General features: G+C 40.5%; 1 protein-coding gene and 2 long non-coding RNA genes across 3 annotated transcripts; all 3 read right to left on the reverse strand.

Annotated features, from left to right (window-relative positions):
• Positions 1-6,258: 6,258 nt before the first annotated feature.
• On the reverse strand, positions 6,259-12,867 carry LOC139541557 (B-cell receptor CD22-like). Its single transcript, XM_071346345.1, has 14 exons — positions 12,848-12,867; positions 12,220-12,464; positions 11,763-12,095; positions 11,416-11,652; positions 10,973-11,185; positions 10,508-10,840; positions 10,175-10,399; positions 9,749-10,018; positions 9,284-9,547; positions 8,912-9,175; positions 8,620-8,707; positions 8,462-8,516; positions 8,143-8,378; positions 6,259-7,090 (listed from the first exon to the last, which is right to left on the reverse strand). Exons 1-14 carry the CDS (start codon positions 12,865-12,867, stop codon positions 6,988-6,990), a joined length of 2,886 nt encoding a protein of 961 aa, XP_071202446.1. The 3' UTR covers positions 6,259-6,987.
• A 141-nt stretch (positions 12,868-13,008) lies between these two features.
• On the reverse strand, positions 13,009-14,467 carry LOC139551324 (uncharacterized). The gene is made up of 3 exons (XR_011670246.1): positions 14,250-14,467; positions 13,452-14,125; positions 13,009-13,221 (listed from the first exon to the last, which is right to left on the reverse strand). It is a non-coding gene; the product is annotated as an uncharacterized lncRNA (long non-coding RNA).
• A 4,002-nt stretch (positions 14,468-18,469) lies between these two features.
• On the reverse strand, positions 18,470-19,703 carry LOC139551331 (uncharacterized). The gene is made up of 3 exons (XR_011670252.1): positions 19,331-19,703; positions 18,930-19,148; positions 18,470-18,775 (listed from the first exon to the last, which is right to left on the reverse strand). It is a non-coding gene; the product is annotated as an uncharacterized lncRNA (long non-coding RNA).
• Between the last annotated feature and the right edge of the window lie 4,686 nt (positions 19,704-24,389).

Consider the following 24,389-nt stretch of genomic DNA (forward strand, 5'->3'; position numbering starts at 1 on the left):
AGACTGCATATCTAGTTGCCTTTCTTCATTTGAGGAGTGGGTTTACATTTTTTAAACGTGGCCCGTTTCCAATGTATTCTATTGATGAAATACAGAATCATGTTTACTATAGCCTACTATATTGAATGTTTGTAATATATTAGAATGTGTTGCCTTGTCCCTCTGAGTTCTACATGGAACAGGTCAAAGTTCCATTTACATTTGGTCAGTTCCATGATGTCATTCATTCTATTCTACAAACCCATTCAATTTACACTCTTCATCAGCTGCATCAAAGTGGTACTGAAGGTTCCAGTGTTCTAGACTAGAGCTCCACCTACTGGCATCTCAACATTACTGCAGTGTTCTAGAGTAGAGTTCTCCCTACTGGCATCTCAACATTACTGCAGCATCCTAATAATAATGTCCTCAATAATGTTGGGCTAATAACAACATTACAAACTGTAAATTAATCAGATAGAATGGTGAAAACCATCCCTGGCTACTTGACAAAGCAACAGTTAAGCACACAAACACTATAAACGAAATCCTGCACGGAGCCGTCTCTGTGCACTGCCACTTTAAGAGCGCGGCAGCAATCAGGAAGAGGAGATCAAGACGGCTCTTCAGCTGTTAGGAGCTCTCGATTGGCGCTGCGGTTATGACGCTTTGTGTAACTCCACAAAAGTCTTGTTTAGTTTCAATGTGCTTAGTTATAACATTTATCATGTTGATCGCCTTTGTTATTGAGCAACACCTGACGAGTTGGAAGCGTTCTGGCCTCTGATCTCATCGATTACGAGCAACATTGTTGCAAGCTTTTGTTAACCAAGGATTGTGTCGGACGGACAAATACACGTTCAAGCCTGGACACAACAGCTAAGCCCATCTCTCTTTCTATCTCCTTCTTCAGTGAAATATGTTCTCTCTTAGTGCTGCTCTCTCTTCATGTTCAGAGCCTTTAGTAAACTAATAATGCACTTTAGGACTGTTTGACATTTTAGTTAAAGGGAGGTTGTGTGAGTATTTTGAACTTTATTGATTTTGTGTGGGACAACAGACATTTTGACATTTCAAGGCCTTTTGTTGTCTATGAACACACCTACACACACCATTCATACCCCCTCCCCCCTCCACTTGGAGGTAATACAGAATATTGCAAATTGTGAGCGCTGCGTGTAACAAACCCGGTATCAGGATAAATAAAAGCAAGGTCTGCTAACTTTATTTAATTATGTTTAATTAACGCAAACAATAAATGGCAAATGCAATTTTCGTATATACGGGTTCGCTGTATCACCGCGCAGGGTAAAACAGGGAACTGGCAGGAAGTACGTAAACAGCTGTTCTTATACCGTGATGACGTAGTTCCAACGCGTCTGTTGGCCTATCACAGTAGAGGCTGAGCGTGGTTTAAACTTTGCTCAGCCTATCCTGGCACTCGGACTTGTCCTAGTCCCTTAGTGCTCTCCTCTGTCCGCATCTGGTTGTTGGTTAGATTAGATCCGTCTTGTGTCTCCCCCGATTCTACACTCAAACAGTCCCTTATTTGGTATTGATCAGTGCCCTAACCTCCCTGGTTGGCCTAGAGATATGCACCCCTCCCCTCTCCAGATTGACCACAGCTTTTATGGCCTGTCACTCTATGTTGGTCAGTCTTTACACACATCTGCATTGTTTGTGTGTGTGTGTGTGTGTGTGTGTGTGTGTGTGTGTGTGTGTGTGTGTGTGTGTGTGTGTGTGTGTGTGTGTGTGTGTGTGTGTGTGTGTGTGTGTGTGTGTGTGTGTGTGTGTGTGTGTGTGTGTGTGTGTAACAAAACAATATTAATCTTCATACAACAGGCTAACCTATAGTCAGTCTCTTCTGCTAATGTGTCTGGTAGTGGTTCTCTATCTATCCTACTCTTTTCAGTTCAGCAGGTTAATACCTGTCTGGTAGTGGTTCTCTATCTATCCTACTCTTTTCAGTTCAGCAGGTTAACACCTGTCTGGTAGTGGTTCTCTATCTATCCTACTCTTTTCAGTTCAGCAGGTTAATACCTGTCTGGTACTGGTTCTCTATCTATCCTACTCTTTTCAGTTCAGCAGGTTAATACCTGTCTGGTACTGGTTCTCTATCTATCCTACTCTTTTCAGTTCAGCAGGTTAATACCTGTCTGGTACTGGTTCTCTATCTATCCTACTCTTTTCAGTTCAGCAGGTTAATACCTGTCTGGTACTGGTTCTCTATCTATCCTACTCTTTTCAGTTCAGCAGGTTAATACCTGTCTGGTAGTGGTTCTCTATCTATCCTACTCTTTTCAGTTCAGCAGGTTAATACCTGTCTTGTAGTGGTTCTCTATCTATCCTACTCTTTTCAGTTCAGCAGGTTAATACCTGTCTGGTACTGGTTCTCTATCTATTCTACTCTTTTCAGTTCAGCAGGTTAATACCTGTCTGGTAGTGGTTCTCTATCTATCCTACTCTTTTCAGTTCAGCAGGTTAATACCTGTCTGGTAGTGGTTCTCTATCTATCCTACTCTTTTCAGTTCAGCAGGTTAATACCTGTCTGGTAGTGGTTCTCTATCTATTCTACTCTTTTCAGTTCAGCAGGTTAATACCTGTCTGGTAGTGGTTCTCTATCTATCCTACTCTTTTCAGTTCAGCAGGTTAATACCTGTCTGGTAGTGGTTCTCTATCTATTCTACTCTTTTCAGTTCAACAGGTTAATACCTGTCTGGCGCCCGAACATAAACCTTTCTCTTTACCTCTCTCTAACAACACTGCTACAAACTGATGTCTGTATTGGTACAACATGTCAATGTCATATTCTGTTACACTGTTTCTGTCTCAAATGGCACCCTAATCCCTATATGGTGCAATACTTTTGACCGGGGGGGGGGGGGGGGGGGGTTCGTTCCGGGGGATGACTGATATCATGCACTCCATCTATGATACAGTATGATGGGAATGTGTTTGTCAGCAGCATACCACCCTGCATCCCACTGCTGGCTTGATTCTAAGCAGGGTTGGTCCCTGGATGGGAGACCAGATGCTGCTGGAAGTGGTGTTGGAGGGCCAGTAGGAGGCACTCTTTCCTCTGGTCTAAAAAAAATATCCCAATGTCCCAGGGGAGTGATTGGGGACATTGCCCTGTGTAGGGTGCCGTCTTTCAGATGGGATGCTAAACGGGTGTCTTGACTCTCTGGTCACTAAAGATCTCATGCAACTTATCATAAGAGTAGGGGTGTTAACCCTGGTGTCCTGGCTAAATTCCCAACCTCGCCCTCATACAATCACAGTCACCTAATCATCCCCAGCTTCCAATTGGCTGATTCATCCCCCTCCTCTCCCTGTAACTATTCCCCAGGTCGTTGCTGTAAATGAGAATGTGTTCTCAGTCAACTTACTTGGTTAAATAATATAACAAGCGTACCCCTGTATGCAGAACAATTTACCCATGGAGCATGTCGACAACTTATTCCAGGTAACAGAACTAACCACAGGTCTGAAAACTTATGTAAACGTGATATTTCAGGATTTTTTATATACATTTGCAAACAGTTTTAAATGTGTTTTTGCTTTGTCATTAATGGGTATTGTGTGTAGATTGACGGGAAAATAAACAATTTCATCCATTTTAGAATGAAGCTGTAACTTAACAAAATGTGGAAAAAGCCAAGGTGTCTGAATACTTTCTGAATGAACTGTGGGCCTTGATTCAATCCTAATGTGCTTGTAGACAATGCTTTTATTTAAAGGCAGAGTTCCTGCGTTAGAGGAGATCACATTCAAGGTAAACACAGCAGATGTTGTCTCAATTGGAAATGACCTTTAAATGCTTTAGCACGGTTTCTAATTGGATCCAGGCCCCAGGGTTAGATAATTCTACATCCATTGTTTTTCACAAGGGTTTTAAAAGGACCCTCTAGACATAACCTCCTTATTGTTGCATTCTGACTTTGTGAACAACCAAAAGGTCAAATAGAGGTTATTTATATTTGTCCTGTTTCAGATGTAAGTGTGTAACCTGTACAGTGTGTGTGGTGTGAAATGGAAATAGTTTGTTGCATATCCCACTCCTCCTGAGACACCCTCGGGGAGGAGAAAGGGTTGCATATTCAACTGTTTCTCTGTTAGAAAATGGACAAGAACGAAGATGGTGTGGTCACCATTGAGGAATTTCTGGACAGGGTGCCCATATTTAGCCCCACAGCCTCCACCCCTATCTCTCCTCTATCCCCAAACACAGACTCATTAGGGCTGTCAGGGGGGTAAAACGTACCCCTCCATGGATCTCCACTCTCCCTCTTACTGTAGAAAGTAATAGAATAGTACAGGACTGTAGAATGTAATAGAATAGAAACAATACTGTATAATGTAATAGAATAGTACAGGACTGTATACTGTAATAGAATAGAAACAGTACTGTATAATGTAATAGAATAGAAACAATACTGTATACTGTAATAGAATAGTACAGGACTGTATAATGTAATAGAATAGTACAGGACTGTAGAATGTAATAGAATAGTACAGGGCTGTAGAATGTAATAGAATAGTACAGGACTGTATAATGTAATAGAGTAGTACAGGACTGTAATAGAATAGTACAGGACTGTATAATGTAATAGAATAGTACAGGACTGTAGAAAGTAATAGAATAGTACAGGACTGTAGAATGTAATAGAATAGTACAGGACTGTAGAATGTAATAGAATAGTACAGGACTGTAATAGAATAGTACAGGACTGTATAATGTAATAGAATAGTACAGGACTGTATAATGTAATAGAATAGTACAGGACTGTAGAATGTAATAGAATAGTACAGGACTGTATAATGTAATAGAATAGTACAGGACTGTCATAGAATAGTACAGGACTGTATAATGTAATAGAATAGTACAGGACTGTAGAAAGTAATAGAATAGTACAGGACTGTAGAATGTAATAGAATAGTACAGGACTGTAGAATGTAATAGAATAGTACAGGACTGTAGAATGTAATAGAATAGTACAGGACTGTAGAATGTAATAGAATAGTACAGGACTGTAGAATGTAATAGAATAGTACAGGACTGTAGAATGTAATAGAATAGTACAGGACTGTAGAATGTAATAGAATAGTACAGGACTGTATAATGTAGTAGAATAGTACTGTAGTAATAGAATAGTACTGTATAATGTAATAGAATAGTACAGTACTGTAGAATGTAATAGAATAGTACAGGACTGTAGAATGTAATAGAATAGTACAGGACTGTAGAATGTAATAGAATAGTACAGGACTGTAGAATGTAATAGAATAGTACAGGACTGTAGAATGTAATAGAATAGTACAGGACTGTAGAATGTAATAGAATAGTACAGGACTGTAGAATGTAATAGAATAGTACAGGACTGTAGAATGTAATAGAATAGTACAGGACTGTAGAATGTAGTATAATAGTACAGGACTGTAGAATGTAATAGAATAGTACAGGACTGTATAATGTAATAGAATAGTACAGGACTGTATAATGTAATAGAATAGTACAGGACTGTAGAATGTAATAGAATAGTACAGGGCTGTAGAATGTAATAGAATAGTACAGGGCTGTAGAATGTAATAGAATAGTACAGGGCTGTAGAATGTAATAGAATAGTACAGGGCTGTAGAATGTAATAGAATAGTACAGTACTGTAGAATGTAATAGAATAGTACAATACTGTAGAATGTAATAGAATAGTACAGGACTGTAGAATGTAATAGAATAGTACTGGACTGTATAATGTAATAGAATAGTACAGGACTGTATAATGTAATAGAATAGTACAGTACTGTATAATGTAATAGAATAGTACAGGACTGTAGAATGTAATAGAATAGTACAGGACTGTAGAATGTAATAGAATAGTACAGGGCTGTAGAATGTAATAGAATAGTTCAGGACTGTAGAATGTAATAGAATAGTACAGGACTGTAGAATGTAATAGAATAGTACTGGACTGTATAATGTAATAGAATAGTACTGGACTGTATAATGTAATAGAATAGTACAGGACTGTAGAATGTAATAGAATAGTACTGGACTGTATAATGTAATAGAATAGTACAGGACTGTAGAATGTAATAGAATAGTACTGGACTGTATAATGTAATAGAATAGTACTGGACTGTATAATGTAATAGAATAGTACAGGACTGTAGAATGTAATAGAATAGTACAGGACTGTATAATGTAATAGAATAGTACAGTACTGTATAATGTAATAGAATAGAACTGTAGAATAGAAGTATTGTTCCTGTAAGCGAACATCAAGAAGAAATGAAAATATATATTTATTAGGTTCTCAGCCTTCATATAAAATATAACTGTACATCGAGGCTATTTCAGAAATACAAAGCAAAGTTATTGTGTTCAGATTCTGTTCCATGTTACTTAAAAAATGAATGGAAAAATATTTAACATAAAAATTATTTACAAGTTTCCCCCTCTTATTCATCATAGTTTAAAAGGCAAAACTGACCCTAGATCAGCACTCCAACTAAGTGTGAATACAGTAGTCCTGTGTGTTGGTAGAGCCTGGTGCTGACCCTAGATCAGCACTCCAACTAAGTGTGAATACAGTAGTCCTGTGTCTCAGTTGGTAGAGCCTGGTGTATGGGTTCCATTGGTTCTGGGTTTGTTGTGTTCAGGTCTTCTGGGTTTGTTGTGTTCAGGTCTTCTGGGTTTGTTGTGTTCAGGTCTTCTTTCTGGGTTTGTTGTGTTCAGGTCCTCTTGGTTCTGGGTTTGTTGTGTTCAGGTCTTCTGGGTTCTGGGTTTGTTGTGTTCAGGTCTTCTTGGTTCTGGGTTTGTTGTTTTCAGCTCTTCTGGGTTCTGGGTTTGTTTTGTTCAGGTCTTCTGGGCTTGTGTTCAGGTCTTCTGGGTTTGTTTTGTTCAGGTCTTCTGGGCTTGTGTTCAGGTCTTCTGGGTTTGTTGTGTTCAGGTCCTCTTGGTTCTGGGTTTGTTGTGTTCAGATCCTCTTGGTTCTGGGTTTGTTGTGTTCAGGTCCTCTTGGTTCTGGGTTTGTTGTGTTCAGCTCTTCTGGGTTTGTTGACTCTACTATAGATCGCAGAGGAGTCCCCAGCTGCTTGTGCTGCCGTGGGTCTGAAGAGAGAGAAACAGAAATTAAACAGAATCTGCTTCCCCTCAAAAAACCTTCATATACTCTTTATAGTGCATTACTTTGACCAAGGCCTATGTGGCTCTGATGAAAAGTAGTGCACTAAATAGGGAATAGGGTTCCATTTGGAACACAGAACAGTTCCTCAAAACCACCTCTCTCATTATATTGTTGGGTTTGTAAGGAAATGCCGTCACTAGTGGCCACTAGGGGTCAACTCTTTCACTTATTAATGATGTCATGGTCTTCTCATCCAATAAGCAGCAGCATATGAATGAGCTGTAATCAAGAATAAAGCTTGTTTACAACCAAATCTAAAAACATATGGAACTGGAATGTTATAGGAGGGTCAGATTTTCTTTGGGCGAATTCACTCGTTTTTGAGAAACTATCCCCAAGCATCTATTCACTTCCTCATCCTCGTTGTTCAGTAAGTGGCTCCAAAAACACCCAAAACATCCTTTTAGAAACTAAAAAGCTCTAAGTAGTCTATAGTGATGCAGGTCTTTACATGTTGTACACATGAAGTTGTGTCATTCAGAACTTAATCCACAACGTTATGTTCCATGTTGTTGAGACTTGAACGATGCTTCTCGTCCGTTCTAGCAGCATGATACACTGAGAATAGAACAGTTGGACGGGGAAACAGAACGAGTCACACAATGGAATATAACGTTGTGGATAAAGTTTGGAATGTAACAATTTAATGTGTACAACTGTTACATCTAAAGTCCTGCATCACTATACTGAGAGCTTTCTGTTTCTAAAAGACGTATTTGGGTGTTTTTGGAGCATTTGTTCATGTTTTTCAGAGCCTCTACTGCACAATGAGGATGAGGAAGTGAATTACTGGTTGGGGTAAGTTTCTCTAAAACAAGTGAAATCACAAAAAAAGGTGTCTGGACCTTTCTATAACATGGTATTTACATACAAAATAGAAATTTGGTTGTAAAAAAGCCAACTTCTGCTTTAATGTGGTGTATTCACAATGCTCTAGAAATGGCTCTATGTTATTTTAATGGCAGAATATGCTCACCGGTTGGAGTTACTGGGCCAGTTGAATTTCACAGCATCGTACTGGACATCCTCATCCTGTTTCTGGGGTTGAGGCAGCTGGACGGTGGAGTACAGAGGCACTTCCTGGATTTTGGAGCGAGAGAAGTGGACGCTGGCGTAGTGAACGTCATCCTGGTCGACGGTGGCTGCTGTCTGTGCTGCAGTAGAGGTCATGACCATGCCTGAGATGTTGTCATACACTGGACTAGAGTCTCCCTGATTGAGAGAGAGAACAGACAACATAATGAGTAGAAATGTCCCACAAAGCAATACAAATAATCTGATAATAACAGACTCACCTGTACATTCTCTGATGTGTCTCTTGTGTCAGAGGTGGATTTGGAGGCCTTCTTCCTGGTTTGCACATTAATGAATTAATTTATTATTGAATGAATCAATGAACAAAGTAAGTTAATAAAAAGTGTTAAAGTGAAATAATCTTTAAAAGATCTCTCACCTGAACCACATGAGTCCAGAGAGACAGAGGATGACAACCAGAACAACCACTGTGATTCCTACAGCTGCAGTCAGAACTGTTTGTTTCCCTACAATAAAATATGGATGATATGAGTACAATAGTACAATATTTGGACAATAGTACAATATTTGGACAATAGTACAATATTTGTTAACTGATCTAATCTCAAAGTATATATAATTATAAAACAAAGTATGATAAGCCAAAGTATAATTATTAATATTAGTTTGTAACATAATTTTGTATTGAAATATATAAGATGAATCTTCACCTGGTAAAATGATCATCAGAGCTGTAGAGTTCCTAGATCCTCTTCCATTCCAGGCCTCACAGTGGTAATGTCCATTGTCCTTAGACTTGAAGTTACTTATGTTGTAGATCTGTTCAAATCCATTTAGAAAAGTCTTATTTTGAAAGTACCAGGTGTATTTGTCTACAGGTGGGTTGGCATCACTGCTGCAGGTCAGAGTCACTGAACTGCCCTCCACTATTTCACCAGAGGGACTGACTGACACTGAGGTGTTCTTTGGGCCATCTGGTGGACAATATGTAACAACATTGTTTAAAATAGTGTTTTACTTGTGATTGAAATATGAATTTAAATGTGATCCTCTGATTAAAAGATGAGGTTAGGTGTACTAACACTGAACGTCCACAGACACAGAAGAAGAGTTGAGACGTCCATATTTATTCTCAGCCTCACAGTAGTATTCTCCACTGTCCTCAGAGCTGATGGTCGTGAAATTGTATGTCTTTTCAGATCCTGTCAGTGAAGCTTCATTCTTCTTGTACCAGGTGTATTTGTCCACAGGTGGGTTGGCATCACTGCTGCAGGTCAGAGTCACTGAACTGCCCTCCACTATTTCACCAGAGGGACTGACTGACATTGAGGTGTTCTTTGGGCCATCTGGTAAAGGAGAATTTGTCCGACGGATAGGACAGTAGTATATTTATGACTAATTATCTGTTTAGTCAGAGAACTATCTAAAACTATGACACAAAACGTTAACAAATACACATTTGGAGATGTTATGCTTTAGGACTAATTCATTTAATTATAATTGTCTTACTACCTTACGATTCAAACACTGAGCTGTACTTTACTCACACTTCACATCCATGTTTATGGTCCTAGACCTGTCTGTCCCCATCTCATTCTGGGCCTCACAGTAGTACTCTCCAGTGTCTGATGACTGGATTTGACTGAAGACATGCTGTGGTCCTGTCATACTCTGATATTCACCTCCATTCTTCTTGTACCACCAGGTGTAACTCTGCACAGGTGGGTTGGCATCACTGCTGCAGGTCAGAGTCACTGAACTGCCCTCCACTATTTCACCAGAGGGACTGACTGACACTGAGGTGTTCTTTGGTTTATCTGATGTAAAAGACCAAACATTTTGTCAGAGTAATATTAACAATTAGTAAAAAATATATTTTTGTTCTAAAATGATTGATAAAGTAAGACATGTCTCTTTTGCCTGAATACATGATACTTGCTGAGTAGAATACTGTACTATTGTACTGTACTCACACACTGCAGGAGAGTGGAGATCCTCATGGCCTTTTACAGCACAGTAGAATGAACTGTCTACATCCTCACTGCTGATGGAGTACATGGGGGAGGAGTTATCTTGTACATTCCATCCATTCTTGTACCAGATGTAGGTGGGGTTGGGTTTGTCAGTCAGAGTACATGTGGTGCTACAGGTCAGTGTCTTCTGTCCCTCTGCAGCAGGAGTCACCTTCACCTGCAGACCTGAAACAATATGTAGAAAACCACATACACCTCTGTGTTAACAGGATGGTTCATTTATTTATCCTGTAATTCAATATGATGTACAGTTGTATCATACAGCAGTATTACCTGTAACAGTCAGAGTTGTTCCTGGGAAACTACGACCCCATTCAAAGTTGTATGTTTTAAAAGTGAAGCGATATTCAGCTGAGTCCTCCTCTCTCAGATCTGTGATTCTCAGGGTGAAGGGACCTCTGTATGTTCCAGTGTGCTCCACACGACCTGCATACCCTGGGTCTCTGGTTAGATCTTCAGGGGTCAACTTATCACTTCTAAACCAGAATGTTGATGTGGTGGAATAATAACCAACATAAGTACAGGATATGTCCACTGTTGATCCTTTCAAGACACAGATTCTCCTCTTGGTGTAAGTCACTCTGCTGCAGCGCTGACCCTGAACACCTGAAACACAGTGACAGAACAAGAGGTCAACTGGATTATATTCTCAGTTCTTTCTAGAAATGCTAAAAGTTCTCAAAGTGAAACCACCACACACAGTGGTTGTACAGTATTGTTAATTAAAGAAACACTCACACACTGCAGGAGAGTGGAGATCCTCATGGCCTTTTACAGCACAGGAGTAACTGTCTGCAGCATTAGAGTAGACTGAATAGGGGGAAGTGTTGTCAGTTACTATCAGTCCGTTCTTGTACCAGATGTAGGTGGGGTTACCAGTCAGAATACAGGTGGTGCTACAGGTCAGTGTTGATGTTGCCCACCGTGTTGGAGTCACCTCCACCTGAAAACCTGAATTAAAGGGGAGTAAAAACAGAGTACATTGTTTAGAATTAATGAATCATTTCCTGACTCTTCAACACTGTATAATGTGCTGTGCAGTGTTACCTGTGACAGAGTACATACATCTATGACATTGTCTGTAATTTCTATGTAATGATGAATATTGAAGTATTACCCTTCTCATTGACCTTAAATGATTGATACTTCCTAAGTAGAATCCTAGTTTCATTCATACTCACAAACTACAGGAGAGTGGAGGTCCTCATGACCTTCAACAGCACAGGAGTAAATGTTCACAGACGAATCCCAGACCACCAGCAAATTACTAGAGTGTTGTTGGGAAACAGGCTCATGTAGACGTTGTCCGTTCTTGTACCAGATGTAGGTGGGGTTGGGGTTGTCAGTCAGAGTACAGGTGGTGCTACAGGTCAGTGTCTTCTGTCCCTCTGCAGCAGGAGTCACCTTCACCTGCAGACCTGAAACAATATGTATAAAACCACATACACCTCTGTGTTAACAGGATGGTTCATTTATTTATCCTGTAATTCAATATGATGTACAGTTGTATCATACAGTGTAGTATTACTTGTGACAGACAGAGTTGTTCCTGGGAAACTACGACCCCATTCAATGTAGTTTGTTTTAAAGGTGAAGCGATACTCAGCTGAGTCTTCCTCTCTCAGATCTGTGATTCTCAGGGAGGAGGGATCTTTGTATGTTCCAGTGTGCTCCACACGACCTGCATACCCTGGGTCTCTGGTTAGGTCTTCAGGGGTCGACTTATCACTTCTAAACCAGAATGATGATGTGGTGGAATAATAACCAACATAAGTACAGGATATGTCCACTGTTGACCCCTTCAAGACACAGATTCTCCTCTTGGTGTAAGTCACTCTGTTGCATCTCTGACCCTGAACACCTGAAACACAGTGACATAACAAGAGGTCAACTGGATTATATTCTCAGTTCTTTCTAGAAATGCTAAAAGTTCTCAAATGACAAAGTGAAACCAACACAGTATAATGTATTAAATTCACACTCACAGACTGCAGGAGAGCGGAGATCCTCTTGGCCATTTACAGTACAGGAGTAACTGTCTAAAGCATTAGAGTAGACTGAATAGGGGGAAGTGTTGTCAGTTACTATCTGTCCGTTCTTGTACCAGATGTAGGTGGGGTTACCAGTCAGAGTACAGGTGGTGATACAGGTCAGCGTTGTCTGTCCCTCTGTAGCAGGAGTCACCTTCACCTGCAGACCTGAAACAATATGTACAAAACCACATACACCTCTGTGTTAACAGGATGGTTCATTTATTTATCCTGTAATTCAATATGATGTACAGTTGTATCATACAGCAGTATTACCTGTGACAGACAGAGTTGTTCCTGGGAAACTACGACCCCATTCAATGTAGTTTGTTTTAAAAGTGAAGCGATACTCAGCTGAGTCCTCCTCTCTCAGATCTGTGATTCTCAGGGTGAAGGGACCTCTGTATGTTCCAGTGTACTTCACACGACCTGCATACCCTGGGTCTCTGGTTAGATCTTCAGGGGTCAACTTATCACTTCTAAACCAGAATGTTGATGTGGTGTAATAATAACTAACATAAGTACAGGATATGTCCACTGTTGACCCCTTCAAGACACAGATTCTCCTCTTGGTGTAAGTCACTCTGCTGCAGCTCTGACCATCAACACCTGAAACACAGTGACATAACAAGAGGACAACTGGATTATATTCTCAGTTCTTTCTAGAAATGCTAAAAGTTCTCAAAGTGAAACCACCACACACAGTGGTTGTACAGTATTGTTAATTAAAGAAACACTCACACACTGCAGGAGAGTGGAGATCCTCATGGCCTTTTACAGCACAGGAGTAACTGTCTACAGCATTAGAGTAGACTGAATAGGGGGAAGTGTTGTCAGTTATTATCTGTCCGTTCTTGTACCAGATGTAGGTGGGGTTACCAGTCAGAATACAGGTGGTGCTACAGGTCAGTGTCTTTGATGTTGGCCACCGTGTTGGAGTCACCTCCACCTGAAAACCTGAATTAAAGGGGAGTAAAAACAGAGTACATTGTTTAGAATTAATGATTCATTTCCTGACTCTTCAACACTGTATAATGTGCTGTGCAGTGTTACCTGTGACAGAGTACATACATCTATGACATTGTCTGTAATTTCTATGTAATGATGAATATTGAAGTAATACTCTTCTCATTGACCTTAAATGATTGATACTTCCTAAGTAGAATCCTAGATTCATTCATACTCACAAACTACAGGAGAGTGGAGACCCTCATGACCTTCAACAGCACAGGAGTAAATGTTCACAGAAGAATCCCAGACCACCAGCAAATTACTAGAGTGTTGTTGGGAAACAGGCTCATGTAGACGTTGTCCGTTCTTGTACCAGATGTAGGTGGGGTTGTCAGTCAGAGTACAGGTGGTGCTACAGGTCAGTGTCTTCTGTCCCTCTGCAGCAGGAATCACCTTCACCTGCAGACCTGAAACAATATGTATAAAACCACATACACCTCTGTGTTAACAGGATGGTTAATTCATTTATCCTGTAATTCAATATGATGTACAGTTGTATCATACAGGGTAGTATTACCTGTGACAGACAGAGTTGTTCCTGGGAAACTATGACCCCATTCAATGTTGTCTGTTTTAAAAGTGAAGCGATACTCAGCTGAGTCCTCCTCTCTCAGATCTGTGATTCTCAGGGTGAAGGGATCTTTGTATGTTCCAGTGTACTTCACACGACCTGCATACCCTGGGTCTCTGGTTAGGTCTTCAGCGATCGACTTATCACTTCTAAACCAGAATGATGATGTGGTGGAATAATAACTAACATAAGTACAGGATATGTCCACTGTTGACCCCTTCAAGACACAGATTCTCCTCTTGGTGTAAGTCACTCTGTTGCATCTCTGACCATGAACACCTGAAACACAGTGACATAACAAGAGGTCAAATGAATTATATTCTCAGTTCTTTCTAGAAATGCTAAAACTTCTCAAATGACAAAGTGAAACCAACACAGTATAATGTATTAAATTCACACTCACACACTACAGGAGAGTGGAGATCAACTTGGCCTTTTACAGCACAGGAGTAACTGTCTGCATCACTAAAGGAGTCTGAGTACAGGCTGGAAGTGTCCTCCTTTACTTTGTGTCCGTTCTTGTACCAGATGTAGGTGGGGTTGTCAGTCAGAGTACAGCTGGTGATACAGGTCAGCGTTGTCTGTCCCTCTGCAGCAGGAGTCACCTTCACCTGCAGACCTGAAACAATATGTATTAAACCACATACACCTCTGTGTTAACAGGATGGTTCATTTATTTATCCTGTAATTCATTATTATTTACAGTTGTATCATACAGTGCAGTATTACCTGTGACAGACAGAGTTGTTCCTGGGAAACTACGACCCCATTCAAAGTTGTCTGTTTTAAAAGTGAAGCGATACTCAGCTGAGTCCTCCTCTCTCAGATCTGTGATTCTCAGGGTGAAGGGACCTCTGTATGTTCCAGGGTACTCAACACGACCTGCATACCCTGGGTCTCTGGTTAGGTCTTCAGCGATCGACTTATCACTTCTAAACCAGAATGATGATGTGGTGGAATAATAACTAACATAAGTACAGGATATGTCCACTGTTGACCCCTTCAAGACACAGATTCTCCTCTTGGTGTAAGTCACTCTGTTGCATCTCTGACCATGAACACCTGAAACACAGTGACATAACAAGAGGTCAAATGAATTATATTCTCAGTTCTTTCTAGAAATGCTAAAACTTCTCAAATGACAAAGTGAAACCAACACAGTATAATGTATTAAATTCACACTCACACACTACAGGAGAGTGGAGATCAACTTGGCCTTTTACAGCACAGGAGTAACTGTCTGCATCACTAAAGGAGTCTGAGTACAGGCTGGAAGTGTCCTCCTTTACTTTGTGTCCGTTCTTGTACCAGATGTAGGTGGGGTTGTCAGTCAGAGTACAGCTGGTGATACAGGTCAGCGTTGTCTGTCCCTCTGCAGCAGGAGTCACCTTCACCTGCAGACCTGAAACAATATGTATTAAACCACATACACCTCTGTGTTAACAGGATGGTTCATTTATTTATCCTGTAATTCATTATTATTTACAGTTGTATCATACAGTGCAGTATTACCTGTGACAGACAGAGTTGTTCCTGGGAAACTACGACCCCATTCAAAGTTGTCTGTTTTAAAAGTGAAGCGATACTCAGCTGAGTCCTCCTCTCTCAGATCTGTGATTCTCAGGGTGAAGGGATCTTTGTATGTTCCAGTGTACTTCACACGACCTGCATACCCTGGGTCTGTGGTTAGGTCTTCAGGGGTCAACTTATCACTTCTAAACCAGAATGTTGATGTGGTGTAATAATAACCAACATAAGTACAGGATATGTCCACTGTTGACCCCTTCAAGACACAGATTCTCCTCTTGGTGTAAGTCACTCTGTTGCAGCTCTGACCATCGACACCTGAAACACAGTGACATAACAAGAGGTCAACTGAATTATATTCTCAGTTCTTTCTAGAAATGCTAAAAGTTCTCAAAGTGAAACCACCACACACAGTGGTTGTACAGTATTGTTAATTAAAGAAACACTCACACACTGCAGGAGAGTGGAGATCCTCATGGCCTTTTACAGTACAGGAGTAACTGTCTACAGCATTAGAGTAGACTGAATAGGGGGACGTGTTGTCAGTTATTATCTGTCCGTTCTTGTACCAGATGTAGGTGGGGTTACCAGTCAGAATACAGGTGGTGCTACAGGTCAGTGTCTTATACTCTGAATACTGTTCAGGAGTCACCTTCACCTGAAAACCTGAATTAAAGGGGAGTAAAAACAGAGTACATCTTTTAGAATTAATGATTCATTTCCTGAGTCTTCAACACTGTATAATGTGCTGTGCAGTGTTACCTGTGACAGAGTACATACATCTATTACATTGTCTGTAATTTCTATGTAATGATGAATATTGAAGTATTACCCTTCTCATTGACCATAAAACTTCTTGTCAATAGGGGGGCACTATTTTCACTTTGGAAAAAATCGTGCCCAATTTAAACGGCCTCGTACTCTTTTCTAGATCATACAATATGCATATTATTATTACTATTGGATAGAAAACACTCTCAAGTTTCTAAAACTGTTTGAATTATATCTGTGAGTGAAACAGAACTCATTTGGCAGCAAACTTCCAGATAGGAAGTGAAAAATCTGAAAACGAGGCTCTGTTCCAGGGCCTGCCTATTCAATTGCCTTATATTTATCAATATGCATGCACTGCATACGCCTTCCACTAGATGTCAACAGGCAGTGGAAGGTGGAATGGGGTGTCTAGCTTGATCTGAGGTCGAACAAGAGCTCTTGGAATGACGTGTCCAGAATTTCCTTTGTCTACCAAGGCGCGGGAAGCACCTCCATATTGTCTTATGATAAGCGTTCGGTATACACGGCTAATATCTCCGGCTCTGATTTTATTTGATACCTGTGATAATAACATCGTAAAGCAGGTTTTTTCAACCGGGTTCTATCAGTTTATTCAACGTTTATTTGGACTTTTGGGGATTTCCGTTCTTTGCGTCGAGAGAATATGGGAACGTTATCAACCTTGGCTAGCCTTGTGGAGCGAATTCGACAGAAGAAAATGACATTCTAAAACCAAACAACAATTTATTCTGGACCTAGGACTCCTTGTACAAGATTCTGATGGAAGCTCAGCAAAAGTAAGAACAATTTATGATGTTATTTCGTATTTCTGTGGAAAATGTTATTTCTATTCTCTGCCATTTTGGCGGGCGCTGTCTCGCAATAACGCAAGCTGTTTGTTTTGGTAAAGTTCTTTTTAAAAATCGAACACGGCGGTTGCATTAAGAACCAGTGTATCTTTCATTTGCTGTCCAACATGTATTCTTTAGTAAAGTTTATGATGAGTTCTTTGGTCAGATTAGGTGAGTGTCCAAAATATCTCCTGACATTCTGGGGAAATGTTGCTACATTTTCACAATGTATAACCACGGTTTGCAGCTCTAAATATGCACATTTTCGAACAAAACATAAGTGTATTGTATGACCTGATGTTATAAGACTGTCATCTGATGAAGTTGTCCAAGGTTAGTGATTAATTTTATATATTTTGCTGGTTTTTGCGATAGCTACCTTTTGCTGCTAATAAATGCATTTGTGTGTTTGGTTATTGTGGTAAGCTAATATAATGCTATATTGTGTTTTCGCTGTAAAACACTTAAAAAATCTGAAATATTGGCTGGATTCACAAGATGTTTATCTTTCATTTGCTGTACACCATGTATTTTTCATAAATGTTTTATGATGAGTATTTGGGTATTTCACGTTGCTCTCTGTAATTATTCTGGCTGCTTTGGTGATATTTTTGATGGTAGCTGCAATGTAAAACTATGATTTATACCTCAAATATGCACATTTTCGAACAAAACAGATTTATTGTATAACATGTTATAAGACTGTCATCTGATGAAGTTGTTTCTTGGTTAGTGACTAATTAGATCTATATTTGGTCGGTTTTGTGATAGCTACCTATGCGGTAGAAACATGGTGAAAATATGCGGTTGAGTCTTTGGCTATTGTGGTTAGCTAATAGAAATACATATTGTGTTTTCGCTGTAGAACATTTAAAAAATCGGAAAATGGCTGGATTCACAAGATGTTTATCTTTCATTTGCTGTATTGGACTTGTGATTTCATGATATTCTTATGCTATTATTTTCTTGTGGCGCTATGCTAGGCTATGCTAGTCAGCTTTTACTGATGAGGATGCTCCAGGATCCGGGATGGGTGTTAAGTAAAGGTTAAATAATTGATACTTCCTAAGTAGAATCCTAGTTTCATTCATACTCACAAACTACAGGAGAGTGGAGGTCCTCATGACCTTCAACAGCACCGTAGTAAATGTTCACAGAAGAATCCCAGACCACCAGCAATTTACTAGAGTGTTGTTGGGAAGCAGGCTCATGTAGACGTTGTCCGTTCTTGTACCAGATGTAGGTGGGGTTGGGGTTGTCAGTCAGAGTACAGGTGGTGCTACAGGTCAGTGTCTTCTGTCCCTCTGCAGCAGGAGTCACCTTCACCTGCAGACCTGAAACAATATGTATAAAACCACATACACCTCTGTGTTAACAGGATGGTTAATTCATTTATCCTGTAATATATTATGATATACAGTTGTATCATACAGTGTAGTATTACCTGTGACAGACAGAGTTGTTCCTGGGAAACTATGACCCCATTCAAAGTTTTGAGTTTTAAAAGTGAAGCGATACTCAGCTGAGTCCTCCTCTCTCAGATCTGTGATTCTCAGGGTGAAGGGACCTTCGTATGTTCCAGTGTACTCCACACGACCTGCATACCCTGGGTCTGTGGTTAGGTCTTCAGCGATCGACTTATCACTTCTAAACCAGAATGATGATGTGGTGGAATAATAACCAACATAAGTACAGGATATGTCCACTGTTGACCCCTTCAAGACACAGATTCTCCTCTTGGTGTAAGTCACTCTGTTGCAGCTCTGACCCTGAACACCTGAAACACAAAGAGGGCATTATTTACACAGTGGAATATTGAGCTTCAGTAATCGTGTGATACAGTTTTGTTAGACAACTCTGAAGCTGTTTAGCAGACAGAATAATTATATCTGAAAGATTATACTAGAATACTGAGTTGAATTCATACTCACACACTGCAGGAGAGTGGAGATCCTCATGGCCCTTTACAGCACAGGAGTAGCTGTCCTTATCATTAGGGATGACTGAATAGGTGGAAGTCTTCACAGTTACTACCTGTCCGTTCTTGTACCAGGTGTAGGTGGGGTTACCAGTCAGAGGATAGCTGGTGGTTTTACAGGTCAGTTTCTTCCACTGTGACCAATGTGAAGGAGTCACCTTCACCTGCAGAGCTATAGTAGATCAAAACATTAAAACCCTGCATCACCTATTCTATAGTTTAATCACATGATGCAAGACATTCTCAAACACATTTAATTCTTAAATCTTTCATATATACAAATCCAATTTCTAGACCTAAATGGACAGTAGATATTAATTGAACAGACTAGCAGTATAAAGCATGTAACTGTACCTGTTACAGACAGAGTGACTCCAGGATCGCCATAATATCTCCCTTCAGTCTGATCTGTTGTAAATCTGAACTTGTACGTAGCTGAGTCTCTCTCTCTCAGGTCTGTGATTCTCAGGGTACAGTCTTTCTTCTTATCTCCATGATACTCCAGGCGACCTGCATACTCTGGGTCCTGACCTATATCTTCAGGTTCTACACCAGTCTTCATTTTAGTGAACCAGAAGGTTGATGTGACTTTATGACCACTGGGATATTTGTAAGAGCAGGACATCTCCACTGATGACCCCTTCAAGGTACAGATACTCTGAGTGGTGTAAGTCACACTCCAGCCATCCTGACCCAGTACCACTGAACAGTCACGGAACACAAGGGTATTACACTAAGTCAATGCCAATTGGCTAACACTAACAGTAAAGGCTTTGTCCGTACTTTGTTGCCATAGTTGCTGAGTTGAGTGTGATTGGAAAACACATAAGCATCATTCAGTAAGGTAAGTGAGGTGTGAAAGATAACTACTGAAGTGAAGTGGAGACGCCTAACAGAACACAACAGAATAATAAAACACAAATGTAATTTTAACGTTCTACAAATGTCTGTAGATTGACAAACATATCAAGTAATGAATGAGACCATACCTGTCACAGACCAGAGAAAGACCACCAACACACTTCCTGCTGTTCTCAAGGCCATTGTTGCATCTCCCACCCTGCAGTCTTAGAAACATAAACAACAACTCACTCTATAGCTGGTGAATAACTCCACCTGATACATTGAAGTAGAAACTGTAAATGGGGTACAGGGCCTCATTACTGAAAATGAACCAGGCTCATATTGTGTTGTGTTGTATTGTGCTATATGGTTGTCTATGTGAATACTGTCTGTCTGTAAGTCTATATCACTATATATGTAATGTGTGTGATGTGTTGCATGTCTGTCTACATCTGTCTATTTAAGATGACATGTTGTATGATGCAATAATTATTTCCTAATGGATACAATAAAGTCATCAACAACAACAACAACAAGTTACTGAACAGATGTGTAGAACTGTAAACACATATTGATTGTTCTGAAGCTGTTTTATTCTCAGAACCCCAAATATAGGAGGATAAATGTTCAATCCTCTACGGTCCGTCAAGCTGTACAGCAGCCTAGAGACTGATCACCAGGTTCAATGACAGCTCCTATCCCCAAGCTGTGAGGATAAACAGCCAGTGACTCTCTCACACACACACACACGCACACACACACACACACACACACACACACACACACACACACACACACACACACACACACACACACACACACACACACACACACACACACACACACACACAGTGCAGTGTTACACTGAGCAGGCATTCACACGTTTGTTTGCATGTCTATTTTACCATGGTTAATCATCTCATCACTATGTAGATCAACACTCCTACACTGAGACACTTTATGAATACTGACCCTGATGTAACAACCAAAACACAGCTCAAAACATAACAAGAAGTAAAATGATACATTACCCTCAAGAATATGACAAATGACTAAAAACAAATAACCAGAAACCATATTTCAAGACATTGTCAAGAGTACTTACAGAGTGAAGTGAAGGGGAGAGGTCTTGTACAGTGAGTCAACTGACTGGTAGTGAGTGGGAACTGCTAGTAAGTGTCAGTTCTGAGGTTGATACATATTTATGTAGTCAGAATACAAGTAGCTGATGCAGAACTGTCCTTTCCTTCCTCTTTAAGACATTAACATGCATGAGGATCAGAACAGCATGTCAGAAAAGGGAGGTTACTGTATTAGAATGGGCCCTACATTTCTAAAATGGACAAAATGTCCCCCATTTCCACTTTTATTTAAATACAGAACCATGTTAAGAATATGTTGACTATTCTATATGGAATGTTTATAATATATTATAATGTGTTGCCTTGTCCCTCTGAGTTCTACATGGAACAGGTCAAAGTTCCATTTATATTTGGTCAGTTCAATGATGTCATTCATTCTATTCTACAAACCCATTCAATGTACACTCCTCCTCATCTTCATCAAAGTGGTACTGAAGGTTCCAGTGTTCTAGACTAGAGGTCTCCCTACTGGCATCTCAACATTACTGCAGTGTTCTAGACTAGAGTTCTCCCTACTGGCATCTCAACATTACTGCAGTGTTCTAGACTAGAGGTCTCCCTACTGGCATCTCAACATTACTGCAGTGTTCTAGACTAGAGATCTCCCTACTGGCATCTCAACATTACTGCAGTGTTCTAGACTAGAGCTCTCCCTACTGGCATCTCAACATTACTGCAGTGTTCTAGACTAGAGGTCTACCTACTGGCATCTCAACATTACTGCAGTGTTCTAGACTAGAGCTCTCCCTACTGGCATCTCAACATTACTGCAGTGTTCTAGACTAGAGATCTCCCTACTGGCATCTCAACATTACTGCAGTGTTCTAGACTAGAGCTCCACCTACTGGCATCTCAATATTACTGCAGTGTTCTAGACTAGAGCTCCACCTACTGGCATCTCAACATTACTGCAGCCTCCAGTCCTGATGTCCTTATTCATTTGTGCCGTAATATGAATAGAATGACTGGATACTGTTCCATTAATTCCAGCCATTCCTCCTATATCTCTGCCCACCAGCCTCTTCTGTTGTACAGTACTAGTAGTAGCTTTATCTATCAGAGGCATCAATGAACATCACCATAGCCTGCTGTATTGACTGTGTAGTGTGTTGTAGTCTGCTGTCCATAAATAATGTCATTTAGCAGATGCCTTTATCCAAAGCGACTTACAGTTAGTTATATGTGCATATATTTTACATATGGGTGGTCCAGGGAACAAAACCCATCACGTTGCAGGTGCCATGCTCTACCAACTGAGCTACAGACGAACGTATTCTATGAAGTCTAATGTGCATATATAGATTTCTGATATGATTCAGGAGGCCTGTCAGAGGACAGACAGGAAAGGAGAACAGGAAAGTGATTGTGTTTATCTAAACCAACGAACCCACAACACTGTGTCTCATGTTAATACTACTCCTAAACACAACCCACCATCACTGTGTCTCATGTTAATACTACTCCTAAACACAACCCACCATCACTGTGTCTCATGTTATTACTACTCCTAAACCTCTTATGAAGCATCCACTCAATCACTCTTACTCTTACTGTCACTCTTACTCTCACTCTTACTTTAGGCCATTTTCAAAATATCTCCACCACAATCTATTGCACTCAGAGCTCTTAAAATAGCAAGCACACGTCTTTATGTAAAACCACATGTACAAAGTACATCCTGTCTTTTGAAGCACACAATATAGCTCAGTATTTGTCAAGGGTGCCAATAGTTTTGGTCGTGACTGTATATCCCACAATCAGATTAATATTTCAAAATACATTTATACTCACACACACACACACACACACACACACACACACACACACACACACACACACACACACACACACACACACAAACAGACCCATAACACACACACACACAGTTATACTTGACCCTGTTATACTTTGACAGTGAACATGACCCTATTGAATGGAGATCTGGGTATTACTGGTGAAACAACAGTCCAGGGTCAGTATTCACAAAGTGTATCAGAGTAGCAGTGCTGATCTGGGATCAGTTTAGCCTTTTAGATCATAATTATACGGACCGTCTGAGACACTTTATGAATACAGGCCCTGATGTAACAACCAAAACACAGCACAAAATTAACCAACAAGAACAAAGATACAGGAAGTCATGTGATGTTTGGCTAAAAACATCAAAACTAAACTACATTCCAAGATATCGTCAAGTGTACTTACAGAGTGAAGTGAAGGGGAGAGGTCTTGAACAGTGAGTCAACGTACTGTCACTGTGTGGAAACAAGAAGTAGTCTACTGTAAGTATTAGTAGAAGCAGGCGTAGTCTAAGTGTGAGTTCTGTGGTTGACACATTTTAAAAGTTGCCTAGTCAGGGCATTAACATGCAGGAACAGCATGTCACATAAGGGATGTTACTGTATCTAAATAGAAAATGGTCTAAAGTCAGAATACTGTAGTTACATTTCTTTATTTGAGGAGTGGACCTACATGTTTTACAAGAGACACAATGTGACCCATTCCCATCACTCCTCATCAGCTGGTACTGAAGGTTCCAGAACAGATGAAAGGGGAGTATCTTTGGTACCAGTGTTCCATACTAGAGCGCTCCCTACTGACATCTCAACATTACTACATCCTCCAGTCTATATGTCTCCACTTGTCTAGGAAATCCCAGACGTAGTGAAACAGCCACAACCTTGTTAACATTGTTAGAGGCAACCTGTCTGCCCTGGGAGACTAATATGTCCCAATCATATCCTCTTCCACTTGGTTCAATAACAACATAACAAAGTGGCACTAAGGCCCGAGGGAGGGAAGGGGGAAGGAAATCACTTTGATTGACACTTCAAACACTCATACTGTATGTCCAGTGTGCTGTCTGTGCTGTCTGTCAGAAGTCTACAAAAGGGGTGACACCCCCCAACACCCCCATTCTATCCAAGCCTCCTGTTCTCTTTTAAAGTAGGGGAAATGTCTTCCTCTTTTTCAATCTTCATATTCATTATTCTGTTCTTCCTCTTCCTCCCTCTGTCATATCCGGAAGGTGCGTGGTGTTCAGGGTGGTCAGATTTGCCATGGTTTCCTGTATCTTCCTCTCTGGTCAGGCTTATGGTTGAAGAGAGAAAGAGAGAGAGAGATACGGGAGCGAGAGGGGGGGGAGAGAGAGAGGAGAGGGTGTTAGAGAGAGAGAGAGTGAGAGATAGAGAGCGAGAGATAGAAAGAGAGATACGGGAGCGAGAGAGAGAGAGGGGGGGGGTAGGGAGAGAAAGAGAGAGATAGAGAAGGGGGGAGAGAGAGCGAGAGAAAGAGAAGGGGGAGAGAGAGAGAGAGAGAGAGAGAGAGAGAGAGAGAGAGAAAGAGAAGGGGGAGAGAGAGAGAAATAGAGAAAGAGAAGGGGGAAAGAGGGGGAGAGAGAGAGGGGGGGGTAGGGGAAGAGAGAGAGA

This window comes from Salvelinus alpinus, chromosome 2 (genome assembly GCF_045679555.1).
Source record: "Salvelinus alpinus chromosome 2, SLU_Salpinus.1, whole genome shotgun sequence".
NCBI lineage: Eukaryota > Metazoa > Chordata > Actinopteri > Salmoniformes > Salmonidae > Salvelinus > Salvelinus alpinus.

What these genes read in the sequence shown, in the direction of transcription:
- LOC139541557 (XM_071346345.1), bottom strand. Translation starts at nt 12,867, where the DNA reads ATGGTCAGAGCTGCAGCAGA. An exon ending in CCTCCACTCTCCTGTAGTTT is followed by an intron (nt 11,186 to 11,415) that starts GTGAGTATGAAT and finishes CCTTTAATTCAG; the next exon opens with GTTTTCAGGTGGAGGTGACT. An exon ending in ACACATCAGAGAATGTACAG is followed by an intron (nt 8,379 to 8,461) that starts GTGAGTCTGTTA and finishes TCTCTCAATCAG; the next exon opens with GGAGACTCTAGTCCAGTGTA.